This window comes from Poecilia formosa, unplaced genomic scaffold (assembly GCF_000485575.1).
Source record: "Poecilia formosa unplaced genomic scaffold, Poecilia_formosa-5.1.2 Scaffold8, whole genome shotgun sequence".
Classification (NCBI taxonomy): Eukaryota; Metazoa; Chordata; class Actinopteri; order Cyprinodontiformes; family Poeciliidae; genus Poecilia; species Poecilia formosa.
Window position 1 is genome coordinate 1610845 of NW_006799947.1, and position 22934 is coordinate 1633778.

Below are 22934 nucleotides of genomic sequence, written 5' to 3' on the forward strand. Positions count from 1 at the left end.
TAAACAGAGTCCACCAGTATGTGATTTAATCTTGGAATATATCTAGCTGTTTATTTCAGTCTCTAGCTCTGCAAAGCTGATAGCGATACATCCTAAAAACCTAAACCAGTTTGATCCAATGCACTGAAAGGTTGTTTTGAAAAGTATTGATTTGTCAGGAATGAAGACATATGGATGCGACATATTTCAGATTTTTATTTCTAATACACCCTGCGTCCTCTTCCTTCGACTCCATCGTTGTGCAACACTTTAATGTTGGTCAAAAACATGAAAGTTTGTGATTGCAACGTGACAAATTGTGGAATTTCTATAACTTCTGTCTGCACAGCGTCTTGAATGAACGTCGGATGTGTGTATTTAGTGTTTTCAATTTTGCCTTCTGAAAAACATAAGGCGGTGTCAGGTGAGGGTCGTCCTCTCCTTTTTCCACCTCGTATCACCATCTTGATTAATGTGTTGGTTTAAGATAGCCGTCCGTGCTCAATTCTCCCGTTAGCACACAAGCACAGATGTGGACTGACATCAATAAACACACAGAAAACACACACACACACACACCCCCCCACACACACACACACACTATGTGACACGGTGTCATGAAATAACAGCCCAGATCTGAGCTTCCTGTTTGAACATCTAATCATACGTGTGGGAATCAGAAGAGAACAAGGAGAAGATAAACACCAATCATATAATGGAAAAAAAGAGATGATCCCCAATCAAGCAGACTTTCACACTGAGGTAGAACACAATATATCACCAAAATATGTATGTATTAAAACTTCTGTTGCCTCGTCTTGTATTAAGAGAGATCTTAGAGAGAGAAAACCAAAACAACATTCAATAAAGTATTAACCTGCAGAATAATATTACTTGAAATAATTTTAAAGTCCATTGTCAGATCTTTGATGTGACTTCTAGTTTACTGGAGGAAACGTCCTCATCCTCTTCTTTGTGCTTCTTAAAACCCGGGTGAGTCAGGATAACCAGGTTCTCCATGATCCTCACTCCCATGTTGAGGATAAGCGCGAGCCAAGCAAGCGCGAAGATGATCCAAATGCCCGCAAGGCAGCGGTACAGGGAGATGTACTCCTTCCCTGGGTCGGTGCCTTTAAGCAAAAACATGTAAGAACGCGTTAAGTGAGTTTGTCTGAGTTCACAGCGCACTTTAATCTTCCAACACCTCGCTGACTTATGCAACAGGGTGAGACCTGGGAGCTTTAGGTAGACAGAGGCGACCGCTGCAGCCTTTCTAGCACATTAGTGGCTTGATTGTGGTCTCTACTCACCCACTACATAATCTCCAAAACCAATGGTGCTGAGGGTAATGAAGGCAAAGTAGAAGGCCTCTCCAAACGTCCAGCCTTCCACATAACTGAACAGAAGAGGAGGGATGACGAGAAACAGCAGGCTGCCGGTGATGAAGAACAAACTGACTGCCAGGGCTTCCACGGCTTTCTGGGAGAGAAAACAAAACCTCTTTATTTAGCCAATATATGCGACCATCAGTTATACGCCGCATTGCAGAATAAAGAGAACCATGTCGGAACCTTGTGAGGAACAACCGCCACCATTCCCGTCTCTAGTCGGCCCAGATGAATGGTCAGACACTTGCCCATTTGTTTCAGGAAAGCCAGGTTCAGAGGAATACCACAGAGTGCGTAAAACACACAAAACACCTGACCGGACACGGTGCTCGGAGAGAGGTTTCCGTAACCTGCGAACCAGACAGGTGAGACGTAATGAAGCATCATATTTTACAACAACTGGAGCTGAAAGGGTAAAACATCGATCTACCAATGGTTGTGACGACAGTGCCTGCAAAAAAGAAGGAGCTGCTGAAATCCCAGTTGCTGGGGTTGGTTGAGTTGCCTGAGGGGTTCACTCCCTTTTCCCAGGCATATAAAATCACCTGCAGACAGGGTAACATGCACATTACGACATAAATCACCAATGACTGATAGGCTTCAACAGAAATATTCTTGCAGAGCCAAACTTAGCTTTAGTTGTGAAGCTAAAACTTAATCTTTTTTTTTTTTTTTAATCTACAATGAGTTTTACATTAATTTCTTTTGGAATAAAATAATGATTTAGCTGAACCAGGTAAAATATTTTCTCAGTTTATTCAGTTTATCCGATTTAATGTTAGATAACCCCATATTTGTCAGGGTAAATTATATCAGACTTATTGAAATATTTGTTTTTCAAACAGCAAGACTTACACAACTGAATAAACTATATACAACTATATATATATATATATATATATATATATATATAGTTTAATTAATTCAAGTTATAGGGAATAAATTAGAAATTTCATAATACTTTTTTAAAAGGTAACCAATGACTAATAATACTAAAAACAAATTATATAAAAACATAAAAACTAAATAAAACTAAACAAGTAAGAAAAGAAAAGGTAAAACATTGCCATTATTGTCAAGATGAATAAAGATAAGCCAATAGATTAGAAATTAATTAACATATTTTACTGTAATCATTTTTAAAATTAATTTTAACAGATCTTTTTATGAGGGCAACCCCATTTAAATCCTTGAATTAAATCACTTTAAGGAAACTTTTTAAGGTCACCAGGGTAATGATTTTGTCAAATGTTATAAATTACGACACACTTATTGATCTTTCAAACCAGTTACTGTAAAACCATTTACTGTGATAAGCCTGACCTAATAATAAAATCGATTTTTCAGCTTTACAAAGCAAATGTACCAAACATTGACATAATGAATTAGTTCTATTTGTATAAGACTGAAGCCTTTGTCAACCACAAAGTGGAAAATAACTCCAAAACCATGCATTTTAACCTCTCCTAACCTAAAGAAATATTTCAGATTAATAATAATAATAATAATAATAATAATAATGTAAACCTGGACAAACTTCTCCAAGGCAGGACCATCCAAGCAGGTGTAATTAGCCAGGAAATGTAGTTTCTCCAGCTGGAAGTGGTTTCTGTTGTTGCTCTCGGCTTCTCTTTCCAGAATCTGGAAGATGACGGCCCCGATCAGCAGGTATGTGAAGTGGGCCAAAATTAAAAGTGCTGTCCAGTTCACTTTGACCCGAGCCAGGTGAAACCACGCCATTAACGTCCCCCTCCCCCACAGCACCAGTAAAAGACAAAAAATGATGGTGCTCAAGCTCAGAAAAAAACATAAAAGTACTTCTAAAAAAGAAGAGGAAGATTGAATTTCTATGTTAAGCACTTCTTGTGAAGTTCTCCAAATAGATGTCCTATTTCTTTAGAAAAAAGCATTCTTCTTAAAAAAAGAAATGAGGTATTTTGAAAAAAGCAGTCCTGCTTAACATCACAGTTGCTCAGGCTGATGTTGTATCTCTCTCTGAACGGCAACGTCTTCAGTCTGATTGGTCAGAGGAGCATGGGTGCTGATTTCTGGGTTACCGAGGTAACGGCCGAACTCTTTTCCTCAATTAGCGAGCGACATCTGCTCCCAAGCTTTCCCCTGTTTCCACTAATAAGGAAGCAGTGGCAGTATCTTGTCAGCAGAACAAAAGTTAATGTTTTACCTGCTTTCCATCTGACACCCTCAGATGTCGGTCTCCTACTTTGGGATCTAATTTTATAAATGTGAAATTAGTTATTGCAACCCTTGGTGTACGGAGTAGAAAGTAAATCTAGAGCAGTATTTATATCCTTTGATCTGATCACATTTTGTGTCAGGGCATCCAAGAATTTTAATGCATTTTATTTGATGCCTAAATAAAATACAGTCCAGCCGTCAATGGTCAGAAGCGAGGGCCGCTAAGGACTGTTGGAGAACGTTGGTGAACAGTAACACGAAGAGCAAGGAAAACAGCAGAGAGGTCAGGAATTAAGGCCTGCAGAAGTTTAATACGGGGGTTAGGATGTGAAACTACTGTACAATCCATCATTTATTGACGGGTCGACCACTAGCTGTGAACTCTACAAGCAATACCATAAGCTACATAAGGACACAGCAAACAAGTGGAAGAATTTTCTGATCAAATAAAACAAAAAAATCACAACTTTTCTCAGTACCTTAGCATATCAACCACAGTGAAACATGTTGTTGACAGCGTCATGCTCCAGAGGTGCGTTTCTTGAGTAGGGATGGGGAAGATGATCAATGAAAGAAGGAATTAGCTCTACAAAGGCAAGGTTAAGAAGAAAACTTGTTAGGCTGCAGAAGACTTGAGACTGAGGAAACAGTTCGCCTTGATGCCTGAAGGCGAACACATATAGTTATTTATGGGAAATAACCATAAACCACACAGACAGAGCTACACTAGAAAGGTTCATATTAAAGCATGTGCTTGTTTTGAAATAGTCCAGTCAAAGTCCAGAAATTTAGAATCTGTGGAAACACTTAAAAACTGCTTTGCTTTGACTCTATCAAATGAGTGGTAAAAAACAAAAAAAAAAACAAAAAAAAAACAGTCTCTACATGTTCAAAACTGGTAGGGACACGCCAGTTGCAGGTTTGCAGGTTTAAGTGCACTGATATGAGGCTCTGAAAAGCATTAGCAGAGCTGAGCTAAATACTGCATAAATGCAAGGCATCGTTTTAAAAATAAAATCTACATTAATACAAATTTAAAAACCTTGTGCTCTTTCGCTTTATGAATATGCACTATTTTTTTGACGATCTGTCACATAAAACACAAAAACACAAATAAATCACCCTGAAGGTTGTGATTTTAACTAGACAAAATCCCACGTATCAGAGGTTTTATCTGAGACCAAAGGTCTTGTTTTTACAGTTTTTCACTTTTATTCTCAGATGTAAGCCCGGATACATGTGGTATTTTGTCTAGTTCGTCTAATTCAGTTGCTTTACAAATTAACTTTTTAAAGTCTAACCAGTGTAAATGCTCAGTCTTTTTACAAGTCAGCTGGAAAAGCTTCTGCACGTTTTCCATCACATCTGGAACCGTTCGTTGTCACACGGGACGAGTTTGAACCTTTTCTTGAATATAAACCAAGAAACTAAGCACTTCAAAAACCTTTTTATAATGAAGATCTTTAGCATCATTGATAATCCTGGCATCATGTTGAAATGTGGCTGAATAGATATTAACTCTGCAGTTTATTGCATCACCTGGCTACTGCTTAGAGACGTTCCAAATTATCCAAAAGAATTAAGATCCTTTTAAAGTGAAAATCGTTTCCTTTTTCTTAAGCGCCAACTGTGTTAAGCAGGTGACTGGTTTTTATTTCAGAATGTTTTCTAAGCCTTCTTTAATTTGAATAATGATGCCGGTATGGTCTCACCGTGATTAATTAGAACTTAGTTGGATTGCAGGAAATTTGGAAAACCTTATTTAGAGAGAAGGCAAATCTGGCACTGCTAAAGTGTGCCTGCCTATTTTCCATAACCTTAAGATGCCTTCCTGTGACTGTGACCTCACCACTCTCTGTTTACAGCTAGTATTTTACTATGATGATCCTACCCAGTTGGTCAAAGACTACACCACACCCACAGCTGCAGCCTTAAACGACTCTGTGGGAGAGCACTGGGATGCAGCTGCGCTAGTACATGAAAGGAGATAAGTCGCCTCGACTCAAGGCCACTATGGTCACTGCTAAGTCATAGCAGTGTAGATGAGCCTCATGTCTTGGATATGCTTCTTCTGCTGCCACAAGTCTCCACCACAAACCAAGTTTATATACGATTTCTTAGTATTTTGTAGATTTGGTTTTAAACTGTGTGAGTTAGGTCAAAAGAGCCGGGTATTGTTAGTTAAATGCCAGGATAATGACAGAATTTGTTTACTTTCTTCAAATGGTTTTTATGAGAAAGAGCAGAGGTGTGTAAGTATTTAGGATGACGGCTTTGTCAGCTTCTAATTTACAACATTTCAGTTAATTTGTGGCCCCACATGCAGATGAACCGGTGGGGCCACACAGAAAAATGCATTGTTTCCTTGTGTGACATGGGGAGGAAAAAAAAAAAAAAAAAATCTGAATCAGCATGGATGGCATCAAAATTACTGGGAATACGTACCATTAAAGAATGATATTGCAATGTTATTTCTAAATATTGTGACAATACTGGTTGTGGTAAAAGCACATTTATCTCACACCTCTTCTTTTTCCATCATCATAATGCATATATCACTCTCCGTAAGCTTTCTGATAACAGTCACAAACATGCATTAAAAGTAAAAGGAAATGCAAATGGCTAAATATATTATCATCAGGCAGAATTTTAATGCATGGCGCCTTAAGTATTATAGCCCGATAAATATTTAATCCGTTAGGTAATTTGTGATTGCAATATTGCACATGTTCTTGTTGCAGTAGGGACCGTGAGTTGACATGGATGTGATTGGTTGTATATATACATATTGGTTTATATTATAAATATACAAATTGAACACCGCCTTCTAGCTGATAGATGAGTGGATTTCTTCCATAAAGCATTGCATGCAGTCGTGGAAAAGGCGTTGACGTTACAGCGACGAGATGTAACAGATAGGACTTTAAAGGGTTGTCTTGGAGAAATATCCAAGGCAACGAAAGAGCCCAGAACTGAATGCAAAGTGTGCAACTTCTTGTCATCCGTCAAACAAATTAATGCAAAGCAATGCAAAATGTTGACAAGTTGTTTGAAAGGTATAGGTGGATCCAGAGTGGCTGGTTGGATCTTCTTCTCTGTGGCTTTAAGCAGAACAGCTGCAAAGATCTGAAGGACACAGCCGATTGCTTATTTTTGTGCGATGGCCTCAAGGTTTTCCCAGAATTTAAGAATAAATGTACCTAGTAATGGACCGTCTTCCTGAATTTTCTTTACGTGACATTTGTTCTTACACAGAAGATCCCCATTTGAGGTTGACAGTGAAAATTTTTCTAGGTAACTGTCCTGGTGACCTGAACAAGAAAATAGGATTAAAAAAGTCAACACATGGCACAGGTGCTATTTGTAGCATCATAAAAGTATTTTTCCTCTGAGGACAAAACTACAAAGTATAAAAACTTTGTACCCTGGCAGTGACTTGTTTCCTATAGTGCAGGACAACAGCACAATGAAGTGATGGCTCAGGCATCTCACAGTTGCACTACTTTTGCCTTAATTGTTTGGGAAAAGCAATGAAAAGCTTTATTATTCACACTACATCCCATAGTTTTATATTAATTTACATAAAAATTAATAGAGCAAACTCAGCTGGAAATATATAAAAAAGCACTTCTTTCTAAATGTTGAAACATCATGTCACCAATTAAAACGTTTCACGAGATTTCAACAAATACTGCGGCTCTTTTCTGGTTATTCTTCTGTCTTTTCTCTGTTGTTTTATTAGTAAAAGGGTTTAGATCAAACGTTAGACACAGTCTGTGGTTTATGCTGCTGTCCAGAATGAGAAAGCATGAGTGGTCTGTGGCAATACGAATTCCCAGACCATTCGTTTTGACTGGAAGTGATGATATGGCTCCTCGTTAGAACTTCACTTCACATCTTTACCGGGGCCTAAAATACACAAAACACAAACCTACTTGATTAGTGGCTATTATATCTAACACATCACAGATTTGACAGATAGCAACACTCCTCAGTTAGTTAAAAACTAAACTCAACTCATTTGTACCTCATTTAGACTGTTTTTTTCTGTATTGTAAAAAAAAAAAAAAGTAGTCTAGTAGCTCAAGTAGCCTAGGACCTCAGCTTCTCTGAATAGCTGATGGCAAAATACAACACAGGGAAATCTGCTGTTGGCAAAGAAAACATCTACACAAAAGCTAAAATGGGAGAACCGACAAATCTATTGAGATGTGATTTCTCTGAGCAAATACTTCAAACTGTTCTTTATATAATCTTCTACATAAACAACGTTACAACCGTAATATTAGAAAATGTAAAATGAATAGTAGAACTGAACACCTGGCAATACACAGTAGATTTAGGTTTAGGGTTTGCACCCAAAACGCATTTAATCTGAAAATCAGCCAATAGGCCAATGGTGGCGCTGGGGGTGATGTCTCAAAACGTAGTCAGAGAATAATTAAATTGCTTAGATCAGGGTGTCAGACTTTAGTTTTCGAGGGCTGCTGTCCCGCAACATTTTGTCCAACACACCTGAATGCAAGGACAGAGACCCGTGGGTGAGGTGTGTGGGACCAGAGATGCATCTAAAAGTTGCTGAAGGCCTGGAGTTTAACAGCTGTGGCTTAGATCAAAGAGTATGCATGTGATAGAAGGGCCATGCTGAAATCCAGTGGGGCAAAACCTGGAAAAACTCAAGTTTTTTTTAAGGCACTGTTTTGTCTGATGAACTCAAGCTCTTGAACGCTAACAAAACTTTGTGACACGTTGTAATTCATCACACCACTAGAGTGCAGTGTTGAGCACCCATTTTTGTGTGCAAGCTGCATTAGGCCTGTGTATATGACCATGTATTTGAAACATTTTAAGTCTCAATAAGAAGCAGAGCTGCTTTTGGGTTAGGGCTTTGGATTAGGACTAAGATGTGAGTTGAGTTTAGGGTTAGGCATGTACTGGCAGTGGTTCGGTTTAGGATAAGGGCCGGGTCTAGGCTATTGAAATGGATGAAAAAAATGGATGGAAGTCAATGCAAAATTCTACATGTGAGAGAATGTGTGTGTAGGTGTGCATGTGTGTGTGTGTGTGTTACCTATCCTGCTGAGGAGATTTTTCCGGGCAATAACAAAGGCCAGGATGTCAGAATCAACTTCCTGATCTCCAGTCAGTGGAATGGAAGAAGACGTGAGGGTTGTTGTGGAAAGGTCCCTGAAACGTACTTGTGGTTACTCCAACATGCCCAGGGTTGAAATTTGTCTTTTTAAAAAACGTGGTCATGTTTGTTTTGGAGCAGGCACAAAAACAAGTCTTCATGTGACCCCTGCATGAAACATGTAAACTGTTCACGGAGCAAAATTTAAAGCAGAAACTTTGACAGAGAACAGCTCCTTGTGTTTCAGAGCCTCGCTACAGAACAAAAGTGGGTCTGTGCTGCGAGAGTGCTTGTTTAAGAGGAAGCATATACATATTACAGCGAGTGTTTAACAGTGGCTGTAAAATGGAGCTTTCAGCATCTGGGTTAAAGCAAGACTCTTTTGATTTGTGAACACGACTCGCAGACGTTACTTCACAAAGACATTAAAATTTATGACGGCTCTCGTAAGTGAAGAAAAAACACAGAACAGCTATAAAATCTGCAGGTCTGGGCTGAATGTATGGATTTAGGAGTCATTGTGGGTGTGTATGAAAGTATTAATTGAAAAAATTAGGCAAAAAAAAAAAGAGGCTTAATTTCAGTTAGTAAAAGTCGCAGCTCATTCAATAGATGCCAGAAAAATCAATTTCCCAAGTTAAACTATTTCAGTCTTCTAATTAGCGTTTCAATTGAAGCAAAAATTGGTTCAAATCATATATTCTGGATGCTTTTTAGGTCTGTGATAAAACTCTGGTTAATGTACCTCCAGTATGAATTCTTACTCTCCTCTTGGGACTTGTTCCAGGCTGACCAAACTGGGGCTGGAAGTTTGTCTATGGGTTCAAGACAGCTGAAAGTAAGACAAATTGAGTTATTTCCACTCTCAGCTTTTTTATTTTATTTTTTTTACTTTACAAACTCCAATGCAGTACAATCTAAACATACTTCCCTGAAATAAAAGAAGAGATAATTAAGAACTGACTGACCTCAGTTCAGGAGCAGAAGAGACCGAATGGTCCGGATTTGTCTCCTGCTTTGACGGAGACTCCTTCATTGTGCTGCTTAGCTCAGGAGAGCTGTGGAAGAAAGCAGAGCCTTTCATAAAGACAGAGATAACGTCAAAGTAATACCACAGGTTTGTGTTTGAAACATGGAAGTTATCCGTGTCCTCTTCTTTATACCACCAGATGGAGCTACAGCATAAAGCAGCCAGAACGTTTCTTTTGCAGGTTCATCAAAATTCTTGATTACTTTGGGCCCTCTTGTAAGTTTCTTCCAGGCTTGTCCTGCATTCAACTCAAGTCCTCTTTGGCCATGTAGAACTAGAGAAACATTCCCACAGTGGTATGGTGCCCCCATCATGTTTAGTAGTGGGGATTTTGTGTTAAGGGTGATGATCATTGTTATTTTTTTTGCCACAGAATGTTTTGCATGTCGGCCAAAAAGTCCAGCTTCGGGTTTTCTGACCAGAGCCCATTCACCCACATGTTTGCAGTGTACCCTACATGGCTTGTGGGAGATTTTACAGGATTTCTTATGGCTTTCTCCTTCCAGCTTCTTTATAGAAGTCAGAATTGTGGGGTGCGCCAGCCTGGCAACAGATGCAGCTTCTGCACAGCTACAAAAGCCCTCCTGAGTGCTTCTCTGATTAAAGCTTCCCTTCGAAAATGATGTATCCTTTTCCGTTCACTTCACACACATTGTGAACATACGCTGAAGCTTGTGGTTGGAAAATGGAAAAAAATGGAAAAAAGTAGTTTTCAAAATTGTGATGAGAATGATTTGATTCCTCTGTTCAGCTCTGAGCGAGCTTCAAACTATGACACATGTATTAAGTGCAGTTTGCAGAAGGAATTTACACTCGATGTGGATTCTGCAATTTCTTTGTTCTTTCTTTCTAGTTTTTTCTTATTTCAAAGTGAAAATAAGAGAGAAACGGGAGCAAATAAAACTTAACGAAATAGACAAAACCTTCCTGGTTGCATTGTGTCAGCAAATAAAGTAGCATATTGTAAAACGGCCATATGGTAGTAAACACTCGCCAACAGCAGACATGAGAGGAATCATTTCCAGGGCAGTTTCTGTGATCAGTCTCGGAGGAAAGCGTTGACAAACTCTGGGCTCTTTCCCTCACTGTGTGTGCATTAATAACTGTCATCAGAGTTACTGTAGATTTAAGATGATAAATTCGGGCTGTGATTATGTTGTGAATGTCCTCTGGCTGACGGCGTCACAGATGGTGAAGCAAATGCACACAAACGCCTGAAAGTGATGACAAATGTTCAATGTCTGTTCCGTGCAAGCCAGCAATCAGAAGCACGTCGTTGAGTAATCAACTAATTATGAAAGGGTAAACATTAATGTATTTTGTAGAAATGCGTAATTGACAATTGTTTTTTTTTTTTCATGCAACTTGTGACTTACAATTAATCTCAATTTAAATTTAATCAGAAGGTGTATATTTTTGAAGGTATTTAAATGAATGAATGAATGAATGAATGAATGAATGAATATACTTTATTAATTCCAGATGGAAATTCACATCTCAGTACAATTCATGAAGTAACATATATTTGGTTGTCCTAAGTTTTTTTTTTTTTTTTTTTTTTTTTTTAATTCAACACATTCTTCCCTATAATTTTTTTCAATTTTGGGCCTGAAAGGGCAAAAAACATCATTTCAGAATTTAAGAAAAAAAAGTTTGTCACTTCTCCAATTCGGACAAAATGCCAGCCAGCTTTCCTATGTTGGTCTCCGTGAATTTAAAGGAGATGTGGATTGCAGCTGGTTATTTGTCCAAGGATTTCCTCAAGGTTTAAAAACAAACACTGAATAAAAAAAAAAAAAAAAAAAAGAGGAGGGGATAATTGTCTTGCTATGTGCCGAAAATCAGCTGCAAAGAAAACAATGAAAAGAACAGAGATAAAGGAAGACTTTGGTTGTGTAATAATCCGCTGTCGTTTGACAAAACCACATCACTGATTCTTCATCCGGAATTTCAAAAATGTAACAAAACAAGTAAAAGAGGCTTTTGAGACCTGTAAAACCATTCTCAATACTCCTAATTGGTAGAGAAGCAAAGAGTGCATATATAAAAATATAGCAGAAAAGGTCTTACCAAAATCCTGGAGTGCCAGGTGAAGATGGTTGCAAGGTTTCATTTTGAGATGAAGAGCCATATTTTGCTACAGGTTCCGACTCAGATTCCTAATAAAAATACATTTTTTAAATTACTGAAACATTTCTACAACAACTGTCAACAAAAACAGCCCGACAGAATAACATGAGCATGCTACAGATTAAAGAAAGCACCTCTGATGCTTTACTGCTCTGGTTCGTCATTTAGCAAACGCAAAGTTTAAGCAAGTGCATGTGTGCGTCTAATACTGGATCAACGCTGTTGGGCATAAACTGGTGAGAAAAACACTCAGCTTTGTGAGGCAAAACTGCTACACTTCCTCATCGTCCGTCATTCAGAAATTCATATCCAAATGTTGCCGAGATAAAAGAGAGAGACGCTCCTATCTCCATTCATAAGGTCAGCAGAATTTGCTCCTCAGATGTTCTTGCTTTACATCTTTGTTTTGGCTGGTTGCCTGAAATGTGCTCAGCAGTTGTCCAGGCTGAGCAAAGCGTGAGTTATCAGACTCCTCACTGAGTCAGTGTTACAACTGAATCCTTTGCCAGCCGTCCTCTCCGCAATCTTTTTCTATATTAGACTAAAATAGACTCTGACTCATGTTGTTATCCACTCTGTTAGTGTTTGAGTCACATGGAATTCAGGAAAAATAAATAAACAAATGCATCTCTGTTTGCCTCCTATTCTTTCTCCCACTAAGTCCCATTTAGCCTTTGTGACAAACAAGAGGCAGCAATCGACACATTTGTCCAGTGTTGTACATGCTAAATGTCAGCACTGCTCAAAACACCAGTATGGCAAGAAACACAGTTCATAAAGAGAAAAACATAGATACAAACCTAGCATGAGAATCACATTTTTGGTTGTTTCATTCTGATCAGAGCAGATTTACAGCTCCTAACACATTTTTTCATAAACCTTGAACTTTTTCACACTTTGTCTCAAAGTATTAATGTCCTTCCATTTGGATACAAATTATTAATTTTAACAAGCATAATATTGCTGCCACTGTTATTTTAGTTCATTGTGTGTATGCATATTTAAAATGTTTGGAACTAAGCCTCAACAGGACTGCCGGCTCTGCACCAAGCTCTACATCGAAGCGCACACTAGTTTGCCTGCTGGTCTAAAACAAGTTTTTTTTATTTGCCATTTTTGCTTGACCCCTGCCCTGACCTGAGGTCATATGATTCTATAGTCGTCTTTCTTTTATTTGACGCTTATCGCAACACAGTTGCAATGGATTTGTATTTAGAAGTGTCAAATTAAACATGGGGTGAATACCTATGCATTTATATTTCCAAGATCCTAGTTGTGAAAAGTTTTGAAAACTCTGCATTAGTGGGGGGTTTTTTCAGCCACTACAGTTACACACGACATTGTGTTGTTGTTTTTTTTTTTTTAGTAAAGATATACTGACGTTTGTGGTTTTATTATGACATAACATGAAAAGTCCACGGGTATGAACACATTTGCAAAAGGCACGGTGAGATGAAAAGAGGCCAGTCACCTGCAGATTCAAAGCCTCCTGACTCCACCACTTCAGGAAATCCTTCTGGATCTTGACCTTCACCCTGTCCATCAACAGCTGCAGATGCTCGATCTCTGTCCTCAGAGCCTTTAGGCGGCCAAGGTTGCTGTTGTAGCTGACAAGGGATATCAGCAGTGGAAAATGTATCTTTAGTTGTCGTTACACAGCACCTGCTGCGTTCAATCAGACCAAGCAGGGTCTTTTGGGGGGGTGGGGAACTGTAATAACATTCGGTAAGTTATTTGAGACAACTCACGTTACTTTCTCTTGCTTAATTTGTTTGCAGAGGCTTTCTTCCAGGGGGTCGTTCTCCTCCCCGTCCTGCATATCGTTCCCTGTCACAGCTATAAAGCAATTCAATTTAAACATGCAGATATTTAGAAATTTGCGTCCAGAAGTAGAATGTAAGTAAAATGTAATTTATGAGCTCTTCCATGAGGTTGAGATTTAAACTAACAAGAAAAGCCCTTTGACGTCAGAACCAGAGGAAAATGTTAGCTTTATGACCAAATTTTCTCATCAAAGCGTCCATGTTAACAGATCAAAACCATCAGAAGAGGAGCTAACAGAGTGTAGTTTCGGTATTCAAGCTTGCAGTCACTGAGGCCTTCTGTCAAAGCTTTGAAGTGGCCACTAATGCACACAAGACAAAAGCAGCCAGAAAGTTCAGGGTTTCCCATCCTTTCGGGAGTGACGAGTTTAGAAAAACGATAAAAAAAGATGTTCCATTTGTCAAAATTTATACACTGATGTGACATCAGTGTATAAATGTTCAAAGGCGATTCGTCACATGGTCAGGGGAAAAGCTGACATCAAACTCATACGATCGTGAAACAACTCCTCCGCCCCATGCCGGATCCTCCACCATACATAACAGTGGGCATGTGATGTTTTTCTGCTTCTTCATTCTGTGTTTCACGCCACACACATCTAGAGAGGTTGTAGCAAAAAAATAAATAAAAATAAAAATAAGTTGAATCTTTCTGTGCCAGGAGGACATGCTTCAGTTAAAGGTCCAGTTTAGAAAACCTCCACATCTACATTTGTGAATAGAGGCTTTATTGTGGCCTTCTCCTAAACAGACGGTTTACATGACTTGGACAGACTCTAATGAAGGCCTGGTGCCACCAAGATGCAGCTGCTCTCTTTCACTGAGCTTGTCGACTTTATTAACCATTCTTATCCTTGTTTGTCACAGTTAAAGTATTTTAGAACTTGTTTTTTGTTTTTTTTTTTGCTCTAAATGTAGGAATGGGAAGGTTTATAAAATAATATATTTACCTGACCTTACATCTGCTTCACATGCATCGCATATTCTTTTTAATTTTGAAGGATGGCTAGAATGAATTTGCCTCTATTTTAAATCATATGTATAGCCCAGAAACAAAAGAGATCACTGATTGCAAAACACAAATTAAAATTAACTCATGTTAGTTAATTTTGACTAATGTTCAAATCAACATAAAAAAAAAAAATGTTTTTATATTTACGCAGTAGATGTCTACGGTACAGGTTACATAATAGGTCTGTTCCTGGCAACACCATTAAAATTCCCTTTTTCCTACTGTGGATTTCCTTCCCCACTACATAACTGTACATAGAGCTTACTGCTGGTGGAACTATCTACAGAAGCTCTAAAGAAAGTGCATAGGTTTACGTGTATGTTAAACATTGTGCAGGTTGAACATACACGTGGGTTATCTCGTTCAATCATGTACGTTTTCATCTTCATACCCTGAGCTGCTCTTTGTCTCCTCCGCGTCTCCAACTGCTTCTTCAATTCAGCTGAAGACAAAGAAGAAAGAAGACAAAAATATGTTAAATTTTCAACATTAAATGTGTTTTCAAATTACCTTTTTACATAATCTCTTTTGCAGCCTGCAAGAGATACTGAACGGGAAGCTGAAAACAAAATCAGTTTGTGGGGACAAACCCGCAGCGACACTTGAAGCCTCTTCAAGGGCATTTCTGCACTTTCCTCAGTTTGTGATTTTAACAGATATCAAGGTTTAAAAAACTGCAATTATTTTTCATCACATTGTTCTTTTTTTAATATTTCAGCTTTTGACTGAAGAGCATTTTGGTTCAGAAACCAAAACTAAATAATTTTGGCTTAGAAATATATTTTTTTAGGAAAAAAATATTTAGTTTTAGAACTAAAATTTTCGGTAAAATTTTGTAGAAGTCCAATATGGTGAACTTAAATTATGGAAAACTATTTATTTATTTATAGTATTTATTAGTTATAGACAGTAGAAAAACGATTGGTGTAGATTCCTAGTCATAAAGATTAGGACAATTAACCAGTCCTTATATAATGAGATAAATGAACTTTTGTTTGTTTTTTTCTTAGTGTAATCCTTAGCTGATGGAGTCTATCTGCTTCAAGGTTCAACATCTTCAAAGACATTCTCTATACGTCAGTAGCAACAACCATTATCTGTGTTATTGTTGGGTTTCTATCACCTCAAACAAGTCAGACCCTGACACCAACATAATTTCCACTCACTGGAAATAATTTCTGGGCCGTTCTCTGTACGCTTGTGAGATGGCTGTGTGATCATCTGGGTAGATCAGCAGTTTCAGAAACACTTAGGCTGGTCTGTAAAGCCCCAACAGACATGGCCTGTTCAAACTCACTTAAATCCCCAGTGCTTCCCAGTTCTGATGCTCAGTTTGAACTTTGCCAAATCGCCTTCATCACGTTTGGATGAGTTGCTAGGTCGAGAGTGTCTGTAGCTATTTGTGCAAACAACGCCAGGAATAAGCATGAAGGGGAGGTTTGGGTTTTTTGGGGGTCACAAACAAACAGACATGAAGGGTAGAAGAATGGTAGTGTCTGTGATTTTCTTTAACAATCCCTTAGGTCTCATACATAAAAACTGCTCAGTAATTGAGCCCTGCAAAGTGATGCTATGTCCAATCTAAAATCAGAGGTTTAAGCTCCATAGATGAGAAATCCAGATGAAGTCCTCTCTTGAAAAACTACCTTTACACTGAATACCACCCATGCTGTCCTACAATAGTTGGATTGAAGTGATTCTAAACCCACAAGGATTTTGCATTTAGTCAGCACTTTCTTTCAGAAAGCTTTAAAATTGTTTGCAAAATCCCAGTGCAACCAGTTTGTCTTTCCAAGCGCATCACGAGCACTTTCGTTCAAAGTCAACCGCTTTAGGGGTTTCTGTAGACAGCAGAGACTTGAACAGATGAAGTGAAACATTATACAGGACACACAGAGTCATATGGTGCCCGTGACAAGACTGTTTTTCCAAATGGTTATGAGGTATGAGGCAGAGTTTGGGATCCTCTCATGAAGCCATGTATTTGGGTAGCTGAGAATGTAAATGATCTGAGACGCCCTGTGGCTTCATTTTGTGGTCAGGTGGGTAGCCTGGGTCTTCTCTTACAAGCACGACACTCTAAAACACGCCTACTGATGTCGAGTCTGCGTCTTCAAAAGAACATTAAAGGATTAAGGGATGTTTAAACCCCTAAGAGGGGAGTTCATAAAGACATGATGAGCGCACTGTCTGTGTTGTTTAAATCCATCACATCACGTACATAAGCATTTCAGAATCCCCAACACTAAGATCAAAACAAAGGAACCACAGTGGGAAATTCACGTGATCTACTTTTACGTAGTGTAGTAGTTGTGGCCGCAAATCTGTAATATCTGACAATTCCTGCGTGCTGGCTTTGTGGAGCAGTAAAACGCAGTCGCCAGACAAAGCACCACAGATTCGACTTTAAATGCAACTGAAATCCTGGCAGTAACCTCCTTCTATAGCCGCCGCTTTATATGACCAAAAAAAAAAAAAAAAAATGCACTGCATCTGCAACAAAGTGAAAGAGTTGATGAGAACCGCATGCATAATATAAAACGCTTTACACTCCTGGAAAAAAATCTAAACTGAGCAACGCAACAAATCACCTGTTGATAAAGAACAAGCAGAAAGTGTCCACTCAGCACATACAGAACTGGGGAAAAACCTGTTTCTCACAATGTCCCTTTTGTTTTTGTCACATTGCAACTGAACTTTGTTGAATCAAAGAATTTTAAATATATTTTAAGGGCAAAGTCTCACTGAATGGTGGTTCCTAAAATTCCTGATGTTTTATTGATGTCATTTTTCTTTTCTATTTTATGTTGAGTTGTAATGAAATTTACCTGCATTAATAACACTGAAAATAATTGGTGGTTGGTTGAATTGTTTTACTAGTGTGGTATTTTTGCTGCTAAAATGAAGAATAAATATTGAAAATAATTTGATATTTTCCCACTGTGCATATGATGCAATATCATAAGTGCTTCAGAGAGGAAGCACTTATGATATTGCATCATATGCAGAGAGATTCAACCTAACCAAATTAAGTTTTTCTCCATAGCATATGGTAAGGGTTATCCTCTTTGAAGACAAGCTTTAAGCTATAAGTTTCAATAAATACCCACATTTTGGTGGCATGATGCTTGAATGGGATTTAAAGTATGCCATGAGTCAAGGATCTAGATCAGCTTCTGATGTAAACAGAATGAAATATTGTTTACACCAAGAAAACAATACATCAAAAGATCAACATAGTAGTAAGAAAAACCTACAGGAAAAGTTTACCAATGTATCTTGACTGCAACAAATATCACATATCAAAAGAGAGGAAACATAAAATGTTGTTTATACTAAACCAAAAAAATTTACTAAACAGTCTCTGTTTTTTGTTGAATAGCTGTGTTTATAACAGCTGTACATGAAGACTTTATGCAAAAACAATTGTATTTGCAACATGAGTAATGCATAAATCATAACACTCATGCAAAATCTGGTTTATTATCTCAATCTGTGACGCATGGCGGCTGAAATAGTCACAGTGTGGCTAAATATTTTTGTAACCTGTCCTTACCTTGTTATTTTTGCCGTTCTGACATCGTCATCTCTCAAAGTGTCTTTTTGAGGTTTTTCGTCAGTTCAGGGGGAATAAAGTGTATCTTTGTAAAAGGTTGAGGTAGCAAAATCCCCAAAGACCCAATTTACAACCACAGCATCCTATATAGTTTAATGGGATTTTATATGACATTCCAACATAAAGTGACGCATAATTGTGAGTGGAAAGGACTAAGATCGAATTTGTGGAGTGGACACGTATTGGTTATGCAAGCATTTTGAAAATCATACACCATTTCCCATCTATCAATTATGCATTACTGTATGTTGGTCTGTCAAATAAAATTCAAATATAGTTTCTGAATGTAACCTGACAAACTGAGAGGCTGATTAAATGGTGTCATTGTTTTTTCAAGGCCCTGTAAAACTATCTCTAACTGCATGATTAATCAGTGAGCCAAGAGCCAGAATGAAACATTTAGAAGGCATGACAAACTATTGATCAAGACCCTTTAAAAAAAGAAATGTCTAGCACACTGGAAAGAAAAAAATAAAATAAAGGAGGCTCTTACATGATATATTTTTTGATAATGATATATTTTTTGAAACATCTTGGGCTTAAAGGTCATTTATTTAAAGGTGAGCTGAGTGTATTACCTAAAAGATACCAGATGCTTTACCTAAGACCGCGCTGCATAAATCCTCCAACATCTGGCCAAATAATCAGGAGATGCTGCTTGCTTCCAGCTGCCTTCCACGTTTTATACTGCAGAGGACGCGTATCGCTGATCTTTCTGAGCAAATACATACACATGCATGCACTCTCTGAACCGAGAGGCTCAAAATGTATCTTCTTCCAGTGGGACTGGATTCCAGAGCTACGTGTCGTGGCCAAGTACAATAGAGTAATGTTTAGACACTGATGTTTCCTCGCGCTCCCATCTCTCTTTTTATCCCCTGCTACCGACCCTCCAAGCTGGGTATGTCCAAAAGCAAAAGAAATTCACTATATTACATAAAATTTTTCCACGGTGCACATTACGCATAAAACATAGGTGGCTAACAGCGTCCAAGCAGGGCTTCCAAAATGACAAAGAAGCTTTGAGTTACCAGCCAGAAGAAGCAACACTTTTTTTTGATTAAAAACAGTGTCTAATGCAGGAAGAATGCAGTTCCATCAGTATGATAATGTAGTAATATTCACAGCCTAAAGATGGTTTTGAGACAATTTTTTGAAAATGACATTTTTTTTAACATTTTCGAAATGTTAAAAAAGAAAAAAAAAAATTTTTTTTTTTTACTTTTCAATCATACAAATGTTTATCTTCATTTTACTTTACTGTGTGTGGGTCAATGGAGGAACAAGGGTTACTAAACGCTGTCATACTTGATTTCTTTGTGATGCACAACAAACATGGCCACGTCAACACTTCTTGGGGCGAAAGGAGGAAAACAATAGACTGTAGGGGTGACAAACACATGGTGGTATATATGAGGGTGACGGGCACAAACTGCCAAACCACTGAGAGTGATCCAAGGCAGGGATGAGGCGTGGTCCTGCTGTAAACAGATCTATTTTATTGGTGTGTGAAGTCAGCCACAAACACACATGAGTGGATGCATCACAAGAGTAAAGGGAAACTTAAAAATTTACTTTTGTTTGTAAGAGAAAATGTAGCCCACATAAAACTCTAATTCCATCCCACCTACTGCACAAATTTGCATCAGACAACAACCTACTAAACTTGTCTTCAGATGTCTCCGAGTGTTTCTGTGGAAACAGCTTAGACACTATTAACTAACCAATCAATCAGGATCTTCTTTTCTATCTAATTTAGTAAAAAAAAAAACAAAAAAAAAAAACAAACTTATTTTATGGTTTTTAACCACTGTGTAATGCCGAAGCCAAATTAAGATGTCTGTTGACAATGAAGATTATTGTTATTATTGTAATAAGCAGCTGACAAACTATTGTGAATGTGGGGAAATTTGGAGAACTTCTTTGCCTTTTAACGCTTAATTTCATTGAGGTTTATTTGTTCTGCCTACAGTCCCACCACAGCACATTAAGTTTGAGGTTTGGACTTTGAAGTATGTTGATTTTTTTGCTTTTTCAGCCAATCTCTGGTATATCTGCCGCTGTTTTAGGCATACTTTTTGCTGTTGATCTAGTTTCGATCAAGCTTCAGACATCCGACAGATGGACAGATTACTCTTGAATACCTTGGTATAAAAAAAACTCAGTAACAACAACGTGTCCAGATCTTGTGGCTGCAAAACAAGCCCATATCATTACCTCTCCACCAGGGTAAATTGCTATAAGGCTTTTGTTCTGACATGTTGGGTATTGTTTGTTAAAAACGTAATGACGTGTCTTATGCCATTTTCTTTTTAGAAAGAAGAGCCTTATTAATGCTTCTAAACAAGCTGTTCTTATTCAGTCTTTTTCTAACAATTCAGTCAGGAATAACTTCTGGAGGCTTCGAGAGCATCGCATGTAGCTTTTGGGGCTTTCATCTTTTCTCTGAGCATTGAAAGGGTTAATCTTGGAGTAAGTATACCGAGGTGTCAAATCTTGAAAATGTGATTTGAAAATTTGTTTTGTTCTGCGTTGTAGAATAATTCATGTTTTAACCCCTCCCAGACTGATGGGTAGGAACTACTGCTTCTTTGTGATCATTGTTGAGGTCTTACCTATTTGGACTTATTGTTATCGCACACACCCAACTGCTCCACACTAAACAACTACCAAAACTTCTGCTTTTACAGAGGAGCTCACAAAGATAATGAACACTACATCAAGTCCATCTGGTAAGGAAAGATTGTATTTGTCATCTTATTTTTATTTTTTTTTTTTTAAAGAAGCAATTAGAATTTTTTTTACGAAATTCTTTTGCATTTGCATGTTTAGTCCTAAGAATGAAAAACTGCATCCAAAAGCTGTTAAATTTTACATTTACCTAGTATTTAGAGAAAGAACTGTAAAATTAGGCCACTGTACTACCATTACATATAGCTTTACAAGAAGTACATGTGTTAACAAATCGCAGCGAGAGACTGTGAACGTCTTTGGATTCATTCACATTGCATTGCAAATTAATGCCAGGACTCATTTTGGCTTAGTTAAGTTAGTGACTATCAGGAAGAACTCGGGGGAGCTCTAACAGAACCGTCATAAAACAGCCTGAGATCGACTCGTAAAAAGCACAGGTTGGAAGCCCGCTATAAGTGGATGGAAATTTGAATGCCTCCCAGTTCTGGGAAGGCTTAGGAATGCTGTGAAAGATATTCTGACGCTCGAGGGACTCAACACCCTGACAGTGATCTGGTGTTGATGTTTTTTGGTTGGGTACCACAGGAATAACACTGAGAGCAAATTGTAGACGTGAAAGATGTTCACAGCTAAAAACTGTAACGTAATATCTACAGAAGAACTCCCAAATGTTGAGAGAACTCACTGATTCTGTTTCTGGCTCCCTTTAGTTGTTCTCCAAGTCTTCTGGCCTCATCTGACCTGGTCAAAAGAAGAAGCCAAATATTTTTTTTACACTAAATTTAATGAATGGAAAACTACAATTAAGGAAATAACCAAGGGGTGTGCTTTGAGGTGCAATGATTATGAAAAAGGTGAAATAAAATTTTATGTTATCATGTGTTTGCAACTTTACTGTATCAGAAGGAATCTTAAATGCAAGCAGAAGCCATATAACACTGTGGAGGAATATCTTGTTCCTTTCGTCACTCACCTTTCTTTGAGTATATTCGAATTCTCTTCAATGGTTTGATGTTCCTCGTGATCTCTTATGAAAATCTCAAATGCTTCCTGTTTTCCCATTGACAACTTTGAACCTGAGGAGATAAAAATCTGTACTGAAACACNAAGGAAATGCAAATGGCTAAATATATTATCATCAGGCAGAATTTTAATGCATGGCGCCTTAAGTATTATAGCCCGATAAATATTTAATCTGTTAGGTAATTTGTGATTGCAATATTGCACATGTTCTTGTTGCAATAGGGACCGTGAGTTGACATGGATGTGATTGGTTGTATATATACATATTGGTTTATATTATAAATATACAAATTGAACACCGCCTTCTAGCTGATAGATGAGTGGATTTCTTCCATAAAGCATTGCATGCAGTCATGGAAAAGGCGTTGACGTTACAGCGACGAGATGTAACAGATAGGACTTTAAAGGGTTGTCTTGGAGAAATATCCAAGGCAACGAAAGAGCCCAGAACTGAATGCAAAGTGTGCAACTTCTTGTCATCTGTCAAACAAATTAATGCAAAGCAATGCAAAATGTTGACAAGTTGTTTGAAAGGTATAGGTGGATCCAGAGTGGCTGGTTGGATCTTCTTCTCTGTGGCTTTAAGCAGAACAGCTGCAAAGATCTGAAGGACACAGCCGATTGCTTATTTTTGTGCGATGGCCTCAAGGTTTTCCCAGAATTTAAGAATAAATGTACCTAGTAATGGACCGTCTTCCTGAATTTTCTTTACGTGACATTTGTTCTTACACAGAAGATCCCCATTTGAGGTTGACAGTGAAAATTTTTCTAGGTAACTGTCCTGGTGACCTGGACAAGAAAACAGGATTTAAAAAGTCAACACATAGCACAGGTGCTATTTGTAGCATCATAAAAGTATTTTTCCTCTGAGGACAAAACTACAAAGTATAAAAACTTTGTACCCTGGCAGTG

General features: G+C 38.0%; 2 protein-coding genes across 4 annotated transcripts; both read right to left on the bottom strand.

The window, feature by feature from the left end:
* Window positions 1–593: 593 nt before the first annotated feature.
* LOC103155364 (potassium channel subfamily K member 16-like) lies at window positions 594–6431 on the bottom strand. 2 transcript variants are annotated; one of them, XM_016662123.1, is made up of 6 exons: window positions 4177–6431; window positions 2895–3791; window positions 1798–1912; window positions 1551–1717; window positions 1290–1458; window positions 594–1109 (listed from the first exon to the last, which is right to left on the bottom strand). In XM_016662123.1, the coding sequence occupies exons 2-6, from the start codon at window positions 3105–3107 to the stop codon at window positions 898–900; spliced, it is 876 nt and encodes a 291-aa protein (XP_016517609.1). In that variant the 5' UTR covers window positions 3108–3791; window positions 4177–6431; the 3' UTR covers window positions 594–897. The 2 variants fall into 2 exon arrangements, with proteins under 2 accessions (XP_016517609.1, XP_007577091.1); XM_007577029.2 differs by having other exon boundaries at window positions 2895–6431.
* Window positions 6432–7054: 623 nt separating this feature from the next.
* LOC103153961 (kinesin-like protein KIF6) lies at window positions 7055–22092 on the bottom strand. 2 transcript variants are annotated; one of them, XR_001659027.1, is made up of 11 exons: window positions 21973–22092; window positions 21685–21740; window positions 15081–15131; window positions 13603–13690; window positions 13326–13461; window positions 11795–11883; window positions 9663–9752; window positions 9440–9526; window positions 8635–8750; window positions 7591–7680; window positions 7055–7472 (listed from the first exon to the last, which is right to left on the bottom strand). XR_001659027.1 is itself a non-coding variant. In XM_007575076.2 (10 exons), the coding sequence occupies exons 1-10, from the start codon at window positions 22059–22061 to the stop codon at window positions 7450–7452; spliced, it is 825 nt and encodes a 274-aa protein (XP_007575138.1). In that variant the 5' UTR covers window positions 22062–22092; the 3' UTR covers window positions 7055–7449. The 2 variants fall into 2 exon arrangements, 1 of the variants encoding a protein (XP_007575138.1); XM_007575076.2 differs by lacking the exon at window positions 7591–7680.
* Between the last annotated feature and the right edge of the window lie 842 nt (window positions 22093–22934).